Below are 24,336 nucleotides of genomic sequence, written 5' to 3'. Positions count from 1 at the left end.
TGGATACCCCTGATTTCCTTCTCTTGTCTGATTTCTCTAGCTAGGACTTCCAATACTATGTTGAACCAGGAGGGTTGAGAGTGGACATCTTTGTCTTGTTCTGGTTTTCAGGAGAAATGGTTCCAATTTCTGTCTGTTTAGAGGATGTTGGCTGTGGGTGTCTTGTAGATGGCTCTTACGTGTGTTCCATCTATGCCTAGATGTTCGAGGGTTTTCATCAAGAAGGGGTACTGGATTTTTATCAAAAGCTTTTTTCACATCTAATGATATAATCATATGGTTTTTGTCTTTACATTTGTTGATGTATTTAATTACGTTTATGATCTTGCAGATGTTGAACCAGCCCTGCATCCTGGGGATAAAGCCTAATTGATCATGGTGATTTTTGAGATGTGTTGTTGGATCTGGTTTGCCAGAATCTTGTTGAGAATTTTAACTTCTGTGTTCATCAAGGATATTGACCTTTAGTTCTCTTTCTTTGTTGAACCTTTACCCAGTTTGGGTATCAGTGTGATGTTAGCTTCATAAAATGTTTTGGGGAGAGTTCCATCTTTCTCAGTTGCTTAGAATACTTTCAGTAATATTGGTATCAGCTCCTCCTTGTGTGTTTTGTAGAATTCTGCTGGAATGATGGATTCATTGTAAGAGGAATTTCCGTATAGTATTCTTTACAGGAGGATATTTGGACAAATTTTATAGTAGTGTGTTAGTCAGAGTAACCTCACTGCTGTACCTAAGCACCCTCTAAATATCAGCCACTCTATACAATTAGAGTTTATTTTCTCATTTGTATCACAGGGTGATGGTGGACATACTTCTCCATGTGGTTATTTGGAATCCAGACTCCTCCCAACTAGTGGCTCTGTATCATTTCAAGCCTTAGAGCTTTTCCCTGGATCCTCTCGTTTCTTCCAGCAGACTAGGAAATGTTGATCCTTTTAGGGACTTTCATTGGCTCAGCATGGAGGAAGTGTGCATCACCTCTGCTCCACATACCATTGGGCTAGAACTTGGTCCCATGACCACATGTAACTGTAAGGAAGGTTGAGAAATAAAGTCTAGCTGTGTGCCTAGGAAAGGGAGGAAATGAATTTTTCAAAAAAAGCATTTGGAGGCTTTTGGGGAAAAAAGGTCACTACTAAATGCATAGTTTGCAAGGTTTAAAAATCTGAATGTTTGCATATTGAAATAAATTGCATATATGTTTACATGTGTGATTCTACATTAGTATGGTAATGCCTATACAGTGTTTATTTGTGGAACACTGTAATTGTAAGCACTAGAAAATGAAGAATCATGAATATTAGGTCTTGAACACCACTTTTCCTTAGTTATTAGTCTAAATAGATTCAAAATGTTTAGCTCTTTTCCTCATTATATTTAAAGCTATAAACAAATCAGTTATGTTTTTTCAAATGGATCTGCCTTGATATTATAGTGTTTTTATTTCTTTATATCTTGTGAGACCTTTGCTTTGAGTTATTTTTTCCAGTAGTAAAGTTAGATTTTTTTTTTTTTTGTATTGAAGTCTCACTCTGTCACCCAGGCTGGAGTGCAGTGGCACACTCATGGCCACCCCAGCGTTGACCTGCCGGACTCTGGCGATCCTTCCACCTTAACCTTACAAGTAGCTGGAACTTCAGGTATGTGCTACCATGCCTGGCTAATTTTTTATTTATTGTAGAGATGAGGTCTCGCCAAGTTGTCCAGGCTAGTCTTGAACCTGCGGGCTCAGGGAGTCCTCTCGCCTTGGCCTTCCAAAGTGCTGGGATTACAGGCTGAGCCACCAAGCCCGGCCAGATTTTTTTATTTTTTTAAACATACATTTGCTTGATTCAGTTCTACTTTTCTTACTACTGGATGGCAATGTATGGTCATACTTACTAACATTTATCAGTATATCCCTAAGATACAATAGGATAAAGAGAAAGGATAACTTTTTCCCCTCTTGGAAAATAGCCTTGAGAACTTGATAAAAAAGTAACAGCAACATTCATACATATTTTTTGAAAAGTAAGTTTTATTATACATACAGTACATAAAACACTGCATTAAAAATCTTTAGTTACTTTTTTCTCTTTAACTGAGCCTTTAATTTAAAGGAAACTTTGTATTCCCTGTTTTCTTTCTTCACTGCAATTTTCCTCTATAATTAGTCCTTTCTATCTAGGTCCAGTGAATAACATCATAAGCTGGACTGTTCTGAACCACACCCTATTACCACAGCAACTGTCTTACCACATTGTTTCACTCTGTTAGCATATACTTTTGAAGTAACTACATTGAGATAGAGAATAAAAAGAATGTTAAATAATTTTCTTTATGAATGATAGCAGTAATGTCTTATTGTTATATAGATGTCAGTAATGTATTTTTGCATTGTTTATGTTATTCACACTATCAGTCAGTTATCTTTACATCGTTTATTGGGTAGCCTCTTTTTCCCTCTGTTGACTTGAAATGCCATCTTTATTGTAAAGTAAATTCTCATAGATCTTTTATTCTTTAGGCCTTAGTTTTCTGATTTGGAAGGTAATAGTTTATTCCTTGTCTTGGACAATTACTGTTCAGCTCAAATGAGGTAATGTATGTCAAACTTACTTTTAGTGAAAACTTTAAAAGGAAAATATGAAGATTTCCCAGAAGCCCAATATTTTAATCCTTTTTTTTTTTTTTTTTTTTTTTTGAGTTGGAGTCTCACTCTGTCGCCCAGACTGGAGTGCAGTGGCCGCTCCTGGTCACCGCAGCCTGACTTGCTGGGCTCCGGTGATCCTTCCGCCTCAGCCTTCCAAGTAGCCGAATTACAGGCATGTGCTACCACGCCCGGCTCATTTTTGATTTATTGTAGAGATGAGGTCTCGCTGCCCAGGCGGGTCTCGAACCCGCGGGCTCAGGCAATCCACTCACCTCAGCCTCCCAAAGGTGTGGGATTACAGGCTGAGCCACCGAGCCCGGCTATTTTAATCCATTTTTATAAATGCATACCTTTTATATACAATTTTCTACATTTTTAAGCTTGACATAAATTTCTTTCCATATTTCTGCATGGTGGACTTGATAAATATCTCGTTATCTCAGTTTGCTTAATTCTTCAGTTTGGACAGTGAACTTGTATGTTGGAGGTTACTGCTTTACTTGAATCTGGTTCCCCAAGTTTGGATAGCAAATAGCAAGATAATGAAATAAATTCTAGAAGTTAACGCAAATGTATTTGATTCTTGAGTTTACATTGTGACATTTTTGGAAATGAGGAGTTTAGATAAGAGGTAACTTTTTCTCAAAAGTATTTCCGGAAATGCAAACTCTGATAGAGGATTCTTTTGATTGTAGAAAAGAGAAACCCACCTCATAGTGTCTCAGGGAATAAAAAGGATTTGATTGGCACACTTAACAAGGAAGTTCAGTGGTTGAGCTTATTTGAGGCACAGTTGGATTCAGTGGCCCGAATATGTTGATAAGGCTTTGCCGTGTGTTAGTTTTCTTTTATTGCATAAAGGTTTTTTCTATGCTTTCAGGTAAGGTGGCATCTTTCTAGCTTAGCAGCCCTAGTTTATTAAAAATAACAGCAACAACAACAACAACAACAACAACAACAAACTTCTTTCCCAATAATTGCAGCAAAAGTTCCAGTATAGAATCTCAGTTATCAGCCACTGAGACTAGGAATGAAGTAAATTGATTGATCAGGCCTGAGTCGCGATTAATATCTCCCTTTCCCTTATCTTGGGAATGAGATCAGTCAACTCACTATGTTAGATGACAAGGAAGGATAAATAGTTTTTCAAAGGAAAACAGTACTTTCACTAGAAGGTACAGAGTACTTACTGGGTAGGCTAAACTGATATGCTAGTGTATTATACAATAATTCATTTTTTTTTTAAACATTTATTTTAAAAGTTTATTTATTTATTTTTTTAGAGATGGGGTCTTGCCATGTTGTCCTGGCTGGTCTCAGATTCTTGTAGTCTTTTCCTATTTCCTAATTCTTTTCAAGGTCACCAGTGATATATGGAGACTTTTGTCTCAGGCCTAAACCTAAAATAATAGTATAGAAGTGCTAAAAGGGATGTAAGAGATCTGTAATTCAGCATTATTTACTGTTTTGTTTGATGTTATTTTGATTATAGCAACTTTCTTTTGGCTAGTATTTACATGGCATATTTTTCTCCTTTTTTAACTTTCACATTCTGTATCCTCATGGATGTATATCTGTTGAAAACAGCATATAGTTGGATTTTAAAGATTTGATCTGGCAATGTTTGTCTTTTAACTTGAGCATTTATATTTACTACAATTACTGTTATATTTAGTTTTGAAACTTAGTATTTACTTTCCATTTGTTCACCTATTCTGACTTCTTTACCTTCTCCTTTCTTGTTTTGTTTAAAAAAAATTTATTTATTTTTTTTGAATCGAAATCTCACTCTGTCACCCAGGCTGGAGTGCAGTGGCACGCTCACAGCCACCACAGCCTTAACCTGTTGGGCAGGTGATTCTTTTGCCTCAGCCTTCCAAGTAGCTGGAACCACCTAGCTAATTTTTAAAAATTTATTGTAGAGATGAGGTCTCGTCATGTTGCTGGCTGGTCTCAAACCCCTGAGTTCAGGCAATCCTCTTGTCTTCACCTTCCAAAGTGCTGGATTACAGGCGTGAGCCACTGTAACTGGCAAAAAAAAAAAAAATTTTTAAATTAAAGTTTTTTTGGAGACAGGCAGCGTCTTGCTCTGTCGCCCAGTCTGAAACACAGTGGTGCAGTCATAGCTTACTGTTACTTCTATCGCCCGGGTTCAAGCATTCCTCCTGCCTCAGCCTCTTGAGTAGCTAGGGCTACAGGTATGTACCACCAGGTCTGGCTAATTTTTAAATTTTTTGTAGAGGCAGGATCTTGCTATGTTGCTCAGACTGGTCTCAAGCTCCTAACTTCAAGCAGTCTTCCTGCCTTGGTCTCCCAAAGTGCTGGGATTGCAGACATGGGCCCACTGTGCACACCCAGCCACCTTCTTTTGAGATTATTTTTATTAATCTGTTTTTTTTCTACTCTATTGGTTGGAAAGTTATGCTAAAACAGGAGCCAGCAAACTTTTTCTGTAAAGGACCATATAGTAAAAATTTTTGGCTTTGTAGAGCATGTGGTTTTTGTCACAGCTACTCAGTTCTCCCGTTGTAGGGCAAAAACATCCATCGATAACAGGTAAAGGGATGAATTACAGAGTACTGGATAAATCATCTAGGTAGAAGAACGCTAGGTTGAGAGTATTTTTTACTTTTAAAGTGAGGTAATGGAAAAGGAGCTGTGAGTCAGTAAGAGTAAACCTGTTGGGAAGATTATAAGAAAACTTATGTGAGAGCAGTTCTCGTTCTTGTTCTCAAGAATGAGAAGTTGGCTGCCTTATAGTCAAATGCTATAGTGTGGTTTGCTAAGATGACGACTGAGAAAAAGCCTTTGCATTTGGCAACTCTGAGATTTGGTACCTTTTCCAGAGCCTTGTCCCTAGCTTGCTATATTGAAAGAGTGGTAAGGGAGTAGAGAGTGAGTTCCCAAATACTTGTGTGTACAGTGATTCCTATATATTGTTTCCTAGTCCAGCAGTGAGAGAATTGATTAGATTTTCTCAGCTCAGAACTGTTTTGGGTCCTGGAAATGTATATTTTTAAAAAGTTCCGCCAGGCTCGGTGGCTCAGCCTATAATCCCCCGCCTTTGGGAGGCTGAGGTGGATGGATTGCCTGAGCCCGTGGGTTCGTGACCCACCTGGGTAACTTGGCACGACCTCATCTCTAAAATAAATCAAAATGAGCTGGGCATGGTAGCGCACGCCTGTAGTTCCAGCTACTTGGAAGGCTGAGGCGAAGGATCGCCGGAGCCCAGCAGGTTGAGGCTGCGGTGGCCGGGAGCAGCCACTGCACTTCAGTCTGGGTGACAGAGTGAGATTCCAACTCAAAAAAAAAAAAAAAGTTCCTCACATGGTTCTTATGAATACCCATGCCTGGGAATTACAAATGTAGATTTTTCAAGCAGTTCACAAGGACTAAGCTTGCCATCAAGATGGATTTGTGAGTATTGTTTTGAGACGACCCCCTTTTTAAAAACAGAGCAAATGACTGATAAAACAGCAAAAAGAAAAGACTAAATTGATATGAATGAGGCTTAAAAAAAGATAAACATTTCTATGTTTTAGAGAGAGTAGAACATAATGTGGTGAGTGGGTCTTGCTGAGTCTACAGGTAAAGCAACTGAGGTTTTGGCTACTTTCAGGTAATGCGGAGGTATAATGGAGTTGGGCTCATTGTTGAAATCCATGGGCCAGGATGGGGTTCCTCTCCTCTGTTGAAAAAGATGTTTCTGAGTTTAGTACTAGGGCTGCATGTTTTACAACTTTAAGGATCTGATGGTAGTTACTCAGTGGATCTCCTGGGGTAGTACAGGGGACAACCTCCCTGGCTGTAAGAAGTAACTTTGTTGCTAACCGCTGCCAGATGCCACAGTGTATATGAACCATATACCTAGGGATTCAAGAGAAGAAAATAGCTATCAAATCAGGAACCTGCTAGCTCAGGTTATATCCTCACTGTTACTGAAGTAAAGGATCAATAAATTTGACTGTTAAAAACAAAGATTTCTTTACAATAAAATGCAGTATAAATAGAACAGAAAGATAAACCACTGATTGGTAGGAGACATTTGCCAAATATTTAACTGAAGACTGATTAATGTCCAGCATATTAATATTGAAATTAATAATGAAAAACTTAAACCAATAAGGAAAAGACAGCTTATTAAAAAAGGTAAATGGAAATGAATGAGCAACATAGCCCAAATGGCAAAGGAGAGAATTAAGTTTGCCCGTCCTCACTTAGTAATCAGGGAAATGTAAAAACTAAAATAACGGTATACCTTTTCACTCTTCAGATATGACAAATACTAACTTTTGGTAAGGAGATTGAAAAAATATGAACTCTCCTACACTGTTTGTGAAATAGTTACTTGGAACAGCCATTTTGGAGAATATTTTGTTAATATCCAGTAAAGTTGAAGATACCTAAAAGTTGGCGATTTGACTCTTAGATATGAAGTCCAGAAAAATTCTAGTAAAGCCAAATGAGGAAACATGCAAGACAAATGCAGTATTGTTTTAATAGTGATTGGGAGGCTGGCACATTGGCTCACACCTGTAATCCCAGCACTTTGGGAGGCAGAGGCGAGAGGATTGCCTGAGTTTAGGCGTTTGAGACCAGCCTGAGCAACATGGCGAGACCTCTTCTCTACAATAAATCAAAAAAATTAGCCGGGCATGATGGTGCACACCTATGGTTCCAGCTACTTGGAAGGCTGAAGCGGAAGGATCGCCTGAGCCCAGCAGGTCGAGGCTGCGGTGGCCTTGAGCTTGCTGCTGTACTCCAGCCTGGGTGACAGAGTGAGACTCAAACAAAAAATAGTGATTGGGAACATCCTAGTGTTCACTAGAATAACAGTGGATTGATAAATTGTGGATCAATGATATGATCCCCTTGTGGACTCATACAGTGGGATATTATCTGGCAGTTAATGAACTTTAACTGTATCAGCATTTATAAATAGAAAAGACAATATTAGCCGGGCTCGGTGGCTCAGACTGTAATCCCGCGTCTTTGGGAAGCTGAGGTAAATGGATTGCCTGAGCCCGTGGGTTCAAGACCCGCCTGGGCAGCGAGACCTCATCTCTACAATAAATCAAAAAATTAGCCGGGTGTGGTAATGCGCGCCTGTAATTTCGGCTACTCAGAAGGCTGAGACGGAAGGATCGCCAGAGCCCAGCAGGTCGAGGCTGCGGTGGCCAGGAGCGGCTACTGCACTACAGTCTGGGCAACAGAGTGAGACTTCAACTCAAAAAAAAAAAAGAAAAGAAAAGTCAAAATGAGTATCAGCCAGGCATGGTAGCGCATGCCTGTAGCTCCAGCTACTTGGCAGGCTGAGGTGGAAGGATTGCCGGAGCCCAGCAGGTCAAGGCTGCGGTGGCCGAGAGTGGCCACTGCACTCCAGTCTGGGCGAAAGAGTGAGACCCCAACTAAAACAAAAAACAAAAAAAAAGCCCCCAAAAACAAAGTGAGAAGCAGACTTTTTTTTAGAACCAGGGTCTTGCAATGTTGTCCAGGTTGGTCTCAAGTTCTTTTCCTCAACTGATCCCCCCACCTCAACCTTCCAAAGCTCTGGGATTACAGGTGTCAGTCACCACTTCTGGCTGAGAAGCAGGTTATTAAGTGTAGAGTGATACCATTTTATTTTAAAGCTTAAAAAATGAGAGCCAGGCACGATAGCACATGCTTGTAGACTCAGCTACTCTGGAAGCTGAGGCAGAAGGATTACTTGAGCCCAGGAGTTGTAAGGCCAGCATGGGCAACTTAGGATGAACCTATCTATTTCTCTCTCCTTCTCCTCCTCCTCCTTCTTCTTTTTTAAAATAGTGCTATATATAAATGGCTACCCACACAGGTCTCATACAAAACATAAAGTTTCATACAAAATGTAAAGTTATGTATGGGAGTAATACCAATCTCAGGATAGTGATTATCTCTGCAGAACAAAGGAAGGAGTTTAACTGTTTTTCCAGTGTTTGTTTATAAAATGATCTGGAGTAAGTATAGTACTTCTCAGATTTGTTTAATGTGAGTGGTAGATATATGACTGCTTTTTATGTATTCTGTAATATTCTCTGTGTTTGAAAGGTCATCTAGTAAAAAGGTAAAAAAACAAAGTTTCCTGATTAGAGGATTTTGACAAAAATATAGTAGTAAAAAAGGAAATTAACTCAAGGAATTTTTTATGCTTTTAAAAAATATCACATCATCTTTATATGTTAAAGGATGAAATAAGTAAAAAGGGAAAGGTTGATAGCACATGAGAATGGTTTTCTGGTTGGGGCGAATTACTAATGGAGATGATAAGAAATAGGTTTTATTAGCCGTGGGAAAGAGGTGAGACATACTTTCTCTGTAGGTAGGAGTGGACAAATAGAAAAGAGATGTAACTAGGAATAAATATTGAGTTGGAGAAGCCATTTGAAGAAACTCACAATTTTTTCAGTAAGGTATATAAGTTGAAATAATTTGTCTATAAGTGTGGTATGCTGTATGTTGAGTTTGAAACTATTAGAAAGATATACAGAATACTTGTAAGGAATGGAATAGGTTAAATGAAAAGGTAGAACAGTAGCACTGAAGGACAGAAGTAGATTGAATAAAATGTATACTGGTGCTTAGTTATATAATTTTGTCCAATTTGCTCAGCAAGTCGTGGCAGGGTCTTTTTGTGGAAGAGAGTCAGAGCCCAGAATTCCTTGAAAATATGTCTGCTTCTGTAGTCTATTTCTCTCATTGTTTTCTTGGTTTTAACTTTATTTAGTTCAATTTCTGTTTTTATAATTTCATCTTCTTACTGTTTAATGAATTTTAGAAACTTTTTGTTCCATTGATGGCATTGTTTCTTGTTTTTGCTTTATTCTTAAGAGAGTTGTGGTGCAGGGTGATTTGATTTATGTGGTTTTTCTATCTTAATACAATCTTTAGCGGGACTTGTTAAGTATAAAGAAATAACTTAATTCTAATTTCAGATATCTTGGAAACATTTGAGATAGCTGGGGGAAGGTAATTTTTCTTTGTACTCTGTAGATTTTAAATTGTTAATATAATGCACATTGAAATATATATTTTTGGCAAGTTGCTATTTTAGAAAATGTTCAGATTCGGACAGTGGGACTTAATATTACGTAGTCTTGATGAGACATGTGTTTTTGTTTTTGTTTTTTTTTTTTCATTTGGTTGGACTCTCCCTCTGTTGCCCAGGCTGAAGTTCAGTGGCACAATTATGGCTCACCGCAGCCTTGACCTCCTGCGCTCTTGGTGATCCTTCTGCCTCAACCTCCCAAGTAGCTGGGACTACAGGTGTATGCTGCCATGCCTGCAAATTTTTTATTTAAAAAAAATTTTTGTGGAGATGAGGTTTCATTATGTTGCCTCTGTTGGTCTCAAACTCCTGGGCTCAAACAATCCTCCTACCCTGGCTTCCCAAAGTCCTGGGATTACAGGTGTGAGCCAGGATTACAGGTGTGAGCCACCACACCCAGCCAAGACTTTTTGTGTGTGTGTATGTGTCGAGGGCTGACTTTCAAAAGATGGCAGCGAGGGAGCTGCTCTGCTATGTACAGAACCCTGACCCAGAAGACTGTTTTTAAGACTGTTCCTATACTAAAAGAAGAGTTAGGAGTTTGTGTAGATGTAATCAACATATTTTTTAAACCTTTCTTGAGCATCAAAAAGCAGTCTGTAATATTCCTTCTGTTTTCATGTCTTTTATGATACAGTTCTTTTGCCAAGAAAATGGTTTGCACGATTTTGAACGTGTACTATCCATGCTGATGGGACAGGATCCAATATGAATGTAAATGATGGAGGAAGACGACGCTTTGAAGATAATGAACATACATTACGTATATATCCTGGGACAATTTCAGAAGAGACAATCTACTGTCCAATTCCTGCCAGAAAAAACTCCACAGCAGCTGAGGTGATTGACTCTCTTATAAACAGACTTCATCTTGACAAAACAAAATGTTATGTTCTAGCAGAGGTAAAGGAATTTGGTGGAGAAGAATGGATACTCAATCCAACAGACTGTCCAGTTCAGCGAATGATGTTGTGGCCCCGAATGGCTCTGGAAAATCGCTTGAGTGGAGAGGACTACCGCTTTCTTCTGAGAGAGAAAAACCTTGATGGATCAATCCATTATGGTAGCCTTCAGTCATGGCTACGGGTAACGGAAGAACGTCGCAGGATGATGGAACGGGGTTTCCTTCCACAGCCGCAACAGAAAGACTTTGATGATTTATGTAGCTTACCTGATTTGAATGAGAAAACTCTCTTAGAAAATCTACGAAATCGCTTTAAACATGAAAAAATTTATACCTATGTTGGCAGTATTCTAATAGTTATTAACCCATTCAAGTTTCTTCCTATTTATAACCCCAAATATGTCAAGATGTATGATAACCACCAATTGGGAAAACTTGAACCCCACATTTATGCTGTGGCTGATGTAGCTTATCATGCTATGCTTCAGCGCAAAAAGAATCAGTGCATCGTGATTTCAGGAGAGAGTGGTTCTGGAAAGACTCAAAGCACAAACTTTCTTATTCACCACCTTACTGCTCTCAGTCAGAAAGGATTTGCTAGTGGAGTTGAACAGATTATACTTGGAGCTGGACCAGTACTTGAGGTAAGTGTATAGAAATACTTTTTTAAATTTAAATTTTATTTTTTATAGCCCAGGGTGGGTGGGGGACGTGCACTGTTTCTGGAGGTACTTCAGTATCAGTTCAGTGCATGGAGAGAATCAGGCAAGCTCTTATTCCATCTTCCTGCCCCCCAGATTTACTTAATATATGAGTGGGGACCAAAAGAAAAAAAACCAACCCGTAATTTATTTATGAAAAATTATGTATTTATTCTTTCATGTTTAAACTTTAGTCACCTTCAAAGTACTCTCTGTAATGAAGTACACTTATTGAAACACTTTTTGCACTGCTTAGAACAGTTTTTGAACTCGTGAAATGTTGGTGCCTTTTAATACTTCCATTTTTTGTTTCATCTCCACCACACTGACAAAACGTTTCCCTTAGAGGACTTTTTTCATGCGGGGAAATAAATAAAAAGTTGCTTGGGGCTAGATCTGGTGAATAGGGAGAGTGGGGCATGGGGATTGTGCCATTTTTGGTCAAAAACTGCTGAACACTCAGCACAGTGTGGGCAGGTGCATTATCATGTTGGAAGAACCAGTCACCTGTATGCTACAACTTGGGACCTTTCTGCCAAATGCAGCCTCTCATAACACTGCCAGCTGGTACACTGATGCCGATGCATTCCTGGAACACTTACCTAGCAGGGGAAGCCTGTACTACAGGGGACCCATCCTCCAAAAGATAATTCCATTTTTGGGGTCCTCTTGTATATGCCTATGAAACTACCACCACAGTCAAGACACTGAACATATCCATTATCCCAAGTTTCCTAATACCTGTTTGTAATCCCTCTCTCGCATTTTCCTAACTGGGGCATCTACAAGAAATCATATACGTGGTCTGTCACTGTAGATTAGTTTGTATTTTCTACAGTTTTATACAAATGGAATCATATAGTATATATCCTATTATGTTTGACTTTTCTTACTTGGTATTATTATTTTGACAGTTAGCCATGTTGTTACATGTGTCAATAGTTCATTCCTTTTTGTTGCTATAGTAGTAGTAGTCCATTGTATATCATAGTTTGTTTATCCATTCACTGGCTGATGGATATATAAGTTGTAGCTTATCATGCCGTGCTTCAGTGCATGGTGATTTCAGGACACGTGTCTTTGTATGGACATATGCTTTTTCTTCAATAAATACCTAGGAGTAGAATGAATAGATCATATTATAGGAGTATGTTTAACTTTTTAAGAAACTGACCAACTTTTCCAAAGTGATCGTATATACCATTTTATATTCTCACCAGGGCATGACAATTCCATTTACTCCAGTATCCTTGGTATAGTCATTTGTTTCTAATTTAACCATTCTAATATGTGTGTAGTGGCATCTCATTGTGGTTTTAGTTTTCATTCTGTAATAACTAATGATGTTTCTTTGACATCCATGTATCTTCTTTGGCAAAAACTTGCCAAAATCTTTTGCCCAACTTTTGATTGAGTTGTTTTCTTATTGTTGATTTTTAGAGTTCTTTGTGTATGGTGCATGCAAATTCCTTTATGTGATGCACAACATCAGATATGTGTTTTGCAGACATTTTCTCCAAGACTTAGCTCTCTCTTAAGTTTGATATAATTCAGTTTATCTGAATTTTTTTTCTTTTATAGATAGTGCTTTTGGTGTTGTGTTTAAGATAACCTTATACAACCCATGGTTACAACGATTTTGCTTTTTTTTGTAGTAGTTTTATAGTTTTAGGTTTAGCATTTAGGTCTGTGATCCATTTTGAATTCAATATTATATATGGTGAGAGGCGTAGACCTAATGCTTGCCTACGAGTATCCACTTGTTTCAGTAACTTCTCTTGAAAGGCTGTTCGTTCTTCACCTTATTGCCTTTGTGTTTTTGTAAAAATATCATTTGTCCGTCTATAGGTGGGTTTCTGGATTCTCTCTTTTGTTCCATTGATCTGTTTAGCCATCTTTATGCCAGTGCCACATTGTTTTCATTTCACAACTTTATTATTATTAACTTTTTTTTTCTTTTGAGACAAATTCTTGCTCTGTCTCCCAGGCTGAAGTGCAGTGGCATGTTCACAGCTCACTGCAGCCTTGATCTCCTGGACTCAAGTGATCCTATTTCAGCCTCCTGAGTAGCTGAGACTACAGGCATGTGCCAACATGCCCAGCTGCTTTTCTTGTTTTTTTGTAGAGACAGGTTCTCACTATGTTGCTCAGACTGGCCTCAAACTCCTGGGCTCAAGCAGTCTTCCCACCGTGGCCTCCCAAAGTGCTGGGATTCACAGGCTGAGCCACCGAGCTGGCCTGTGCTTTGCATTTTCATATGAATTTTTGAACTAGACTATCAGTTTCCCCATAAAAGCCTTCTAGGACTTTGGTTGGAATTGTGTTAAATCTATCGTTTAATTTGGGAGAGAAATGACATAATAACAGTATTAAGTCATCTGATCCATGAGTAAGTTTATTTTTGCATTTATTAAAGGCTTCTTTAATTTCTTTCAGCAATATTTTTATAGTTTTCAATGTACAGGTCTTTCATATCTTTCATAAGATATATCTCAATATTTTGGGGAATGCTATTATAAATGGTATTTTAAATTTTTCAATTGTTCATTGCTAGTATATAGATATACAACTGATATTTACATATTGATCTTTTATTCTGTGAGCTGACTGGATTCAAATAGTAGTTTTCATAGCTTTTTTGTAGATTCCATTTAATTTTCCATTATAGTTAGTCATGTCTGTGATAAAAAGAGCTTTATTTCCTCCTTTCCTATCTGGATGTCCTTTTTTTTCCTTAACTGATTTCGCTAGCTACTTCATTACAATGTTCAATAGACGTGGTGAAATCGACGTCTTTGTTTTGTTTCTGATCTTAGGGGAAAGCATTCAGCCTTTAACCAGTAAGTATGATGATAGCTGTTGGTTTTGTATAGATGTTCTTTATCATATTGAAGCTGGTCCCTTCTGTTCCTAGTTTGCTTAGAGTTTTTATCAGGAATGGATGTCAAAATTGATTTTGTCAAAGGCTTTTGCTGTGTCTATTGCGATGATCATATTTAAAAAAAAATGTTAATGTGGTTAATTATATCATGAGGAACATTGTTTTCTTTTTTCTTTTTTGAGATGAGGTCTTACTATGTCGAGGCTGGTTTCTTACTCCTAGGCTCAGGCAATGCTCTTACCTCAGCCTCTCTAGTAGCTGGGATTACTAGTGTGCACCACCATTCCTGGCATTGTTTTCTTTCATGTCTTTCTTGTTTTTTACAGCAGGATAATTCTGGTCTCAGAATGTGTTGTGAAGTCTTCCTTATGTTTTTGGAAGAGTTTGTATAGAACTGGTATTTTTTTCTATTGTCAGTGTTAGCATTTATTAATAAAGCCATCTGGGACTATGTTTTCTCTGTGGATGAGGTTTAAGCAAGGTTTCGATTTTTATTTTTAAAAAATTACTTGAGTTGTCTATGTTATTTTTTAGAGACAGTCTCACTCTGTAGCCTAGGTTGGAGTACAGTGGTATGATCACAGCTAACTGCAGCCTTGAACTCCTGGGTTCAAGTGATCCTTTTGCCTCAGCCTCCTGAGTAAGGATTACATGTATATGCCACCAGACTTGATGAATTTTTAAATTTTTTGTGGAGATGAGGTCTTGCTCTGGGAGAGAAATGGCTATTCTTGAACTCCTGGCCTTAAGCAATCCTCCCACTTATCTCCCAAAGCACTGGGATTATTGGTGCATGCCACTGCGCCTGGCTTCAACTTTAAAAGTAGATATAGAACTGTTCGTGTTACCTATTTCTTCTTGAGTATGCTTTGGTAATTTGTGTCTTTCAGGAAAGTTTTATGCAATATTTCCTTATTCTCTCAAGTATCAGCTTTTGGTTTCACTGATTTTTTTCTGTTTTGTGTTTCATCAATTTCAGTTTTGATCTCTATTATTTTTGTTTACATTGCATTTTATTTGTTCACTTTTAGTTTTTTAGTGTGGTATCTGAGGTCATTGATTTTTTTTTCCTTTTTTTAAAGATCATCCTTCCCTCCCTTCCTCTTCCTTTTTCCTCTCCCCTTCCCCTCTTTTCCTCTTTCTGTCTGTTTATACTTCCTTCCCTCCTTCTCTTCCTTTTTCTTTTCTTTTCTTTTTTGACAGACTATTACCTTGTCACCAAGTCTAGAGTACAGTGGCATGATCATCTAGAGTACAGTGGCATGATCATAGCTCACTGCAGCCATGAACTCCTGGGATAAAATGATACTCCTACCTCAGCAACCCAAGTAGTCAGGATGACAGGTGCATGCTACCATGCCCAGCTGTTTTGTTTTGTTTTTTACAGAAGGATGGGGTCTTGCTATGTTGTCCAAACTGGTCTCCAACTCCTGAATGCAACTCATTCTCCTGTCTTGGCACTTCCCAAAGGGCTGGGATTATAAGCATGAGCCACCGTGCCCAGTCTTCTTTTCTGATATAATTAGTTAATGCTATAAATTTTTTCTCAAGTACTAGTTAGGTACCCCACAAATTCTGATATGTTTTCATTTTTATTGAGTTCAAACCGTTTGCTAGTTTCCTTTTTTAATTTCTTCTTTGAACTGTGGGATTCCTTAGATTTGTGTTTAGCTTATCAATATTTAGATTTTTAATTTTTTTTTTTTTTTTTAGTTGAGGGTCTCACTCTATTGCCCTGGCTGGAGTGCAGTGGCATGATCATGGCTCACTGCAGCCTTGACCTCTTGGGCTCAAGCAGTCCTTCCACCTCAGCCTCCTGAGTACCTGGGACTACAGCCATGTGCCACCACTCTGGGCTAGTTTTTTGATTTTTTTTTTTTTTTTTTTTTAAGACAAGTCTCTCACTATGTTGCCTAGGCTGGTCTCTAACTCCTGGGCTCAAGTGATCCTCCTGCCTCTGTGCTTCAAAGTGCTAGGATTACAGGCATGAGCCACTGCACTCAACCACATTTGTAAATATGTAGATTTTTCTCTCTTCTGGATTTGTAACTTAATTCGTTTGTGGTTAGATAACATAACATTGCATAACTTGAATTCCTTTAAATTTATTGATACTTACAGCCTGAGATATAATCTTTCTTGGTGAATATTCTTGGTGCACTTGAGAATGTGTATTCTGCTGTTAAATCAGTGGGGTGTTTTATACATGTCAATCTTGCCAATTTGGTAGTGTTGTTGAAGTCTAATACATCTTGCTGATTTTCTGTCTACTTATAATATCAGTTTTTAAGAGATAGGTATTCATAGCTCCATCTATACTTGTGACAGATTTGTTCATTACTCCTTTAAATTCTGTCAGTTTTTAAATTGTGTATGTGCCGCTCTCTTGTTAAGTGCATAAACATTTATGATGATAAGTGCTAACTTTTGATTAATGGGCCATTTTTTTCATTATAAAATAACCCTCTTTTTGGTAGTATTTTTTGCTCTGAAATCTATTTTGTCTGATATTTATGTTGCCACTCTAATTTTTTTTGATCAGTATTAGCAAGATACCTTTTTCTATTTCTTTTACTTTCAGCTTAAAGAACTATATGTAGGCCGCTTATCATTGGGTCTTTTTAATGTAATATGACTATCTCTGGCTTTTACTTGGGCTGTTTAAACCATTTACGCTTGATTAAATTACAGATATGGTTAAACTTGAGTCTGTTTTTTGTTATTTTTTTCTATCAATCCCATATATTTCCTGTTGTATTTATCTTTTTTCTGTCTTTTTTTTTTTTTTTGAGTTGGAGTCTCACTCTGTCGCCCAGACTGGAGTGCAGTGGCCGCTCCCAGCCACCACAGCCTTGACCTGCTGGGCTCCGGCGATCCTTCTGCCTCAGCCTTCCAAGTAGCCAGAATTAAAAGCATGCGCTACCACACCTGGCTAATTTTTAGATTTATTGTAGAGATGAGGTCTTGCTGCCCAGGTGGGTCTTGAACCTGCGGGCTCAGGCAATCCACTCACCTCAGCCTCCCAAAGGCGCGGGATTACAGGCTGAGCCATCGAGCCCGGCTTCTGTCTTTTTTAAAACTATTTTTTGTGGTGAAATTTACATAATACAAAATTAATTATTTAAAGTGTATACTTCAGTGGCATTTAGTACATTCACAATCACTGCCTCTGTCTAGTTCTAAAACATTTTCATATTTTTATTCCAAAAGAAAACACCATACCCTTTATGCAGTCATTTCCCATTCTACCTACCCCTCAGTTCCTGGAAACCACCAGTCTACCTTTCTGTCTCTATGGACTTAACCTGGTTCTGGGTATTTCATGTGACTGGAATCATACAGTATGTTTTCTTTTGTATCTGACTTCCTTCACTTAGTATAATGTTTTTAAGGTTCATATTGTAGCATGTATCAGTACTTTATGTCTTTTTATGACTGAATCACATTTCATTGTCTAAATATACCACATTTTGTTCATTTATTCATCTGTTGATAAATATTTGGGTTGTTTCCATTTTTTTGGCTATATGAATTATGCTGTTAAGACCATTCATTTAAGTGATTCAGTGAGGACATAGCTTTTCTGTCTTCTTGGATATATACCTGGAAGTAATTGCTGGCTCATGTGGTAACTATGTTTAATCATTTGAGGAGCTTCCAAAATGGCCACATGTTTTACATTCCAGTAATGTGTAAGTGTTCCAATTTCTTCACATTCTCCACTAGCATTTGTTATTGATTATAGTCATCCTAGTGTGTTTGTAGTGCTGTCTCATTTTTTTTTTCTTTGAGTTGGGGTCTTACTCTGTTGCCCAGGCTGGAGAGCAGATGTATGAGATCACAACTTGATGATCTCATGATGAGTTTGCAGCTTCAAACTCCTGGGGCTCAAGTGATTCTCCAGCCTTGGCTTCCCAAAGTGCTGGGATTACAGGCATGAGCTGCTGTGCCTGGCCTTGTTTTTAGTGTTGATTTGCATTTCCCTAATGACTAATGATATTTAGCATGTTTTCTTTTGCTTGTTTTCCATTTGTATATCTTTTGTGAATAAATTTTTATTCAATTTCTTTGCTTTTTTTGGAGTTGGGATTTTACTCTGTTGGCCAGGCTAGAGTATAGTAGTGGCAATCTCATGGCTCACCACAGCTTCAGGCTCCTGGGCTCAACCAATTCTCCAGCCTTAGCCTCCCAAGTAACTGGAACTTCAGATATGTGCTGCCATGCCCAGATAATTTTTTGGTTTTTTTGTAGAGACAAGGTCTGGCTATGTTGCCCAGGCTGGTCTCGAACTCCTGGACTCAAGCAGTCTTCCTGCTGTGGTTTCCCAAAGTGCTAGGATTACAGGCGTGAGTCACCATCCCTGACTGCCCATTTTTATGTTGAGTTGTCTTTTTTATTATTGGTTTGTAAGAACTCAGTAATTTATATCTGGATATCAGTTGTTTTATTGCATATTTTGTTTTATTTGCAAATTTTTTCTCCCACTCTGTCTTTTCACTCTCTTGACTGTGTCCTTTGAAGCACAAAAGTTTGTCATTTTGATAAAGTTCAGTTTATCAACTTTTCTTTTGTTATATTTGGTTTTGGTGTCATATTAAGAAATTATTGCCAAGTCCAAGATCATGAAGATTTACACTTATGATTTTTTCAAAGAGTTTTACTATGTTAACCCTTACATTTTGGTCCTTGATTCATTTTGAATTAACTTTTATAAATGATATGAGGTAGGGATTCAGCTTCATTCTTTTGCATGTGTCTGTCCATATGTTGAAAAGACTATTTTATTCCTACTGAATTGTTTTTTCACCTTTGTTGAAAATAAACTGACTATCCTTGTTAGGGTTTATTTCTGAATGTGAGTTCTGGTTCATTGATTTGTGTTTATCTGTATGCCAGTATTACATGGTCTTCATTACTGTAGCTTTGTAGTAAGTTTTGAAATCCTGAAGTGTGAATTATTCAAATTTATTCAAGATTGTTTTGGGTATTTTGAGTCCCTTACATGTTTATATTTATTTTAGGACTATCTTGTTAATTTGTTCAAGGTAGTTTAGGTTTGATAGAGTGTGATTGAATTTATAGATCGTAACAATATTTAACTGTATTGACATTTATTTATTTATTTATTTATTTGTTTTGAGTTGGAATCTCACTCTGTCACCCAGACCAGAATGCAGTGGCTGCTCCCAGTCGCCTCAGCCTTCCAAGTGGCTGGAACTACAGGTGCACGCTACCACACCCGGCTAATTTTTTGATTTATTGTAGAAATGAGGTCTCGCCAAGTTGCCCAGGTGGGTCTCGAACCCGCAGGCTCAGGCAATCCACTCACCTCAGCCTCCCAAAGCGCAGGATTACAGGCTGAGCCACCGAGCCTGACTTGTATTTACATTTATTTAGGTCTTTTAAAATTTCTTTGATAATTATTTTAAAATTTTCCTTGTATACTCTGTGCACCTCTATTGTGAAGTTAGTCTTGTATTTTAGTTTTTTGATGTTACTCTGTATAGAATTATTTTTCTTAATTGCATTTCGTTTATTTCTAGTAGATATTATAGTTGAGTTTTGTATATTGCTGTTGTATCCTCCAACTTGAGTTATTTGCTTTAAAAGTTTTAAAAATGTATTTCTCAGCATTTTTTATTTTATAAACAAGACCATGCCATCTGTGAATTGAAGTAATTTTACTTGAATTGCTGGAAATTCCTTCAGATGATTTCATCTGCATTTTTTTTTCTTTTACTTTTTTTTAAAATTTGGAGTCTCACTCTTGATGCCCAGGCTGGAAGGCATGGGGACAATCATGGCTCTCTGCAGCCTAGTCCTTCTGGGCTCAGGCAGTCCTTGTGCCTCAGCTTGCTAAGTAGCTGGGACTACAGGCATGCGCCTCTATGCCCAGCTGGGTTTTTTTTTTTTTTTATGGAGATGAAGTCTCACTATGTTGTCCAGGCTTGTCTTGAACTCTTGGGCTTAAGGAACCTCCTGTCTTGGCCTTCCAAAGTGCTGGGATTACAGGTGTGGGCTCTTATACTTGGCAGCCTTTTTTTCTTTTTTCTTTTTTTTTGTTGGAGTCTTACTCTTTGGCTCAGGCTGGAGTGCAGTGGCATGCTCCCAGCCACCGCAGCCTTGACCTGCTGGGCTCAAGTGATCCTTCCGCCTCGGCCTTCCAAGTAGCTGGAACTACAGACATGTGCCACCACGCCCAGCTAATTTTTTGATTTATTGTAGAGATGAGGTCTCGCCAAGTTGCCCAGGCTGGTGTCGAACCCGTGGGCTCAGGAAATTCTCTCACCTCGGCCTCCCAAAGTGCTGGGATTATAGGTGTGAGCTACTGCGTGATTACCCTGGGTAGGATATCAAGTGTAGTGTTAAATAGAAATGTTGAGAGCAGACATGTGTGTTATCTTTCTATTTATAGAGAGAAAGGTTTCAGTTTTTCTTTTTCTTTTTTTTTTTTTTTGAGTCAGGGTCTCACCATTGCCCAGGCTGGAGTGCAATAGCATAATAATGGCTTGCTGCAGCCTCTATCTCCTGGGCTCAGGCGATCCTTCCACCTCAGCGTCCTGAGTAGCTGGGACTACAGGCATGCACCACCCTAACTGACTAATTTTTTAATTTTTGGTAGAGACGAGGTCTTGCTGTTGCCTAGACTGGTCTCAAACTCCTGGGATCAAGCAGTCCTCCTGCCTCAGCCTCCCAAAGTGCTGGGATCACAGGCATGAGCCTAAACATTATAAAAGGTATTTCTGGAGATTTGCATGAATCTTTGCATTTGCTGTTATCACTGAAGAAGAATACTCAATAAAATGTAATTTCACAGAAGTTTAAATGCATGCTGATAAGTAGAGCAGTGGTTGTCAAACTTTAGCTTGCATCTGAACAACTGGAAGGGGTTATTATAAACCACATATGTGTGTGCACATATCTGTGTGTGTACTCTGTGTTGTTTAGCATGAATGGCCAGTAAATGACTGTTTTAGGTTTTTGGAGTTAGAGGTCATGCCATTCCCTGGAGATCATTATATTATAGTAGGAGAAAAAAAGCTCTGCAATGAATCATCTCTAACTGTGTCTTTTCCCGTTTGTGTCTTCAATTATAAGAATAGGTTAGGCTACAACAGTGACTTCATTTCAAAAAAATTAAATCTTAATACACTTAATTGAGTCATATTGAGATATACCTTACAATAAAGTATACACATTTAAAGTGTAAGTTTTTTTAGCCGGGCTTGGTGACTCAGCCTGTAATTCCGCGCCTTGGGATGCTGAGGTGAGTGGATTGCCCGAACCCGCGGGTTTGAGACCCGCCTGGGCAACTTAGTGAGACCTCGTCTCTACAATAAATCAAAAAACTAGCTGGGCGTGGTAGCGCCCACCTGTAGTTCCAGCTACTTGGAAGGCTGAGGTGGAAGGATCGCCGGAGCCTAGCAGGTCGAGGTTGCGGTGGCCGGGAGTGGCCACGGCACTCCAGTCTGGGCGACAGAGTGAGACTCCAACTAAAAAAAAAAAAAAAAAAAAAAGTACAAGTTTTTGTGCGTTTTGATAAATGTTTATACCCATGTAACCACCATCGTATAACTGAGCTATGGAATATCCTTGTGCCCCTTTGTAGACATTTCCCAGTCGCACTCTTGTTCCCAGACAGCTTCTGATCTGCTTCCTGTTACTCTTGTTTTGCCTTTTCTAGAATTTTGTATAAATGGGTTATATATTATGTGTCTGGTTTCTTCTGCTTAGCATATGGTTGTATCACTAGTTCATTTTTATTCCTGGGCAATATTTTATTGCAAGGTACATACTTTGGGTAACAACTTAGGAAGCTTATAGTTACTGTTTTTTTGTAATGAGTACTGTAGCTTTGTTTTAAATAGGTATAATATAGTACATTATGTAATGGAACTTAATTTCATTTATACTATTTTAAAATTGTAGTTATTTTTATGTGATTATTCTTTTCCTAGCCCCTTGTTACTTTGGTTTAGTAAGATTTTAAAAATATGTAAATATATGTTTATTAAGAATTTTTTTTAAGCTCTGGAATGTGAACGAGAAATCTGAACTTTAATGAGTATTAAGTTTATAAAATTAAGACTCATTTTACTGAATAGCATAAAATAGAGCCTATTTGGTTTCTTTCTGTTATTGCTTTCTTTGATTTTACCTGTGCTGTGAATATGAATCTGAACATATAAGCCTTTTTACTATCACTTTAACATTTTATATCTCTGAACTTACCTAAGTAGCATCCCTCTGGCAAAACCATTATAAAAAAAGAAACTAATGAGAATCATTTATTTTTGCAGGCCTTTGGAAATGCAAAGACAGCTCATAATAACAATTCCAGTCGTTTTGGCAAGTTTATCCAAGTAAATTACCAGGAAACAGGCACTGTACTTGGGTAAGTGCTGCTGCTTAGCAGTAGTTGGCTTTGGAGCATGTCTTTATTTTTGTCATTACCCCTTTATAAACTATGAATTGTTTATTTGCAGACGTTGTCTGCATTACAATTTTTTTCTGCTAGTTTTTTTTTCTTTTTGAAAAATTCAAACCTCAGAACAAATATAAAACTAATATAGCACTCATATACCCTTTACCTAGCTTTAATTGTTAACAATTTGTCATATTTGTTTTTCTCCGTATCAGCTGTCCCCAACCTTGTTGGCATCAGGGACCAGTTTTGTGGAAGACAATTTTTCCATGGACTGGGGTAGAGGGATGGTTTCAGAATGATTCAAGTATATAACATTTATTGTGCATTTTATTTCTATTATTATTACATTGTAATATATAATGAAATAATTATACAACTCACCAAAAAAAAGAGGTGGACGGAAGTGGGAGTCTGAAGTAAGAGGATTGCTTGAGCCCAGGAGGTTGTGAGGGTGTGGTGAGCCATGAACATGCTACTTGGGCAACAGAGTGAGACCTCAACTCAATAACAACAGAAAGACATCTATTCATCATTACAGCATAATACATGATAGTTTCAATGCCCTAATAAATCCTCTGTGTTCTACATGTTTATCCCTTTGTACCCACTCATCCCTGGCAACTACTGGTCTTTTTGCTTTCTGCATAGTTTTGCCTTTGCCAGAATGTCATATATTTGAAATCATACAGCCAATAGTCTTTTCAGATTGGCTTTTTAAATTTAGCAGTATGTACTTAAGGTTTCTTTATGTCTTTCCGTGGCTTGATTTTATTGGATTAATGTTAAATTTGTATATAGATTTGGGAGATAATTGATATTTTTGTGCTTTTTAGGAATATATATATATTTTTAAATTAATTCAGTTATTTATTATAAAGATGTGGGATACAATTCAGGGTTAGTTATACTAACATTAATCATGCAAGTACCCTTGTTGATGAGGTATGCCCCTCCCTCCCTAGCAGTTTCCCTCAACTGCCAATCCCATACATTGTTTTGTTATGTCTTGTTGAGTTTATTCTCATTTCATTTTAATTTTTTTCGTTACTTTAAGTGTGATTTTTCTCTTGTAATATATCTTTTAATAGTGTATTGTTTACATGTATGAAGTCTATTGATTTTTATATTAATGTTTTATCTGGTTATCTTACTGAATTATTTTACTGTTTGGTTTTACTATTTTTTTTTAGGTAAATTATCTTATCTGCAAAAAGAGATCATCTTATTCTTCAATTCTTATAACTCTTTTTTTTTTCTTGTCTGATTCACTTCCAAAACCATGATAATATTGTTCCTGACCTATATGTGAATGCTTTTTTCCCTCCTCTAAGTGAAATACTGGCTTTAGGACATTTTATCATGTTCATCAATTAAGCTTTGATTTTAATTTTCTTGAGTGTTTTTATCTGTAATGGTTATTGAATTTCTTTTTTTTATTAATCAATATTTTTTATTATGGTTTTGTGGTGTACAGTTAAGGGTTAGGTGTACAATTACGTTTCATTCAGGCATCCTGTTGATAAGAGGTGTTTCCCTATCCCCAGACAGATATTTGCTACTGTTAATCCCACCCCCCCCATAGTTTCCCAGTACCATCAGTCATTTTCTTATAGTATTACATTGGGTGTTCAAAGTCCGTTATATGAGTGAGAACATGTGATACTCGGATCTTTGTTTCTGTGAGAGGTCACTCAGTATTATAGACTCTAGTTCCATCCAGGTTG

At 37.7% G+C, this 24,336-nt stretch overlaps 1 protein-coding gene across 1 annotated transcript in view; it reads left to right on the top strand.

The window, feature by feature from the left end:
• LOC103256088 (unconventional myosin-IXa) overlaps nucleotides 1–24,336 on the top strand; it is a 151,020-nt gene that overhangs the window by 35,636 nt on the left and 91,048 nt on the right. The window contains exons 2-3 of the mRNA XM_021710421.1: nucleotides 10,336–11,246; nucleotides 22,485–22,579. Coding sequence (XP_021566096.1) covers nucleotides 10,407–11,246; nucleotides 22,485–22,579 — 935 coding nt within the window. The 5' untranslated portion in view covers nucleotides 10,336–10,406. The remainder of the gene's footprint in view (nucleotides 1–10,335; nucleotides 11,247–22,484; nucleotides 22,580–24,336) is intronic.

The sequence above is a fragment of the Carlito syrichta genome, unplaced genomic scaffold, assembly GCF_000164805.1.
Source record: "Carlito syrichta isolate Samal-C Ts95f unplaced genomic scaffold, Tarsius_syrichta-2.0.1 Scaffold288912, whole genome shotgun sequence".
In the NCBI taxonomy this organism is placed as follows: domain Eukaryota; kingdom Metazoa; phylum Chordata; class Mammalia; order Primates; family Tarsiidae; genus Carlito; species Carlito syrichta.
The sequence above is the reverse complement of the archived record's forward strand: the minus strand, read 5'-3'. Positions and strand labels throughout refer to the sequence as shown.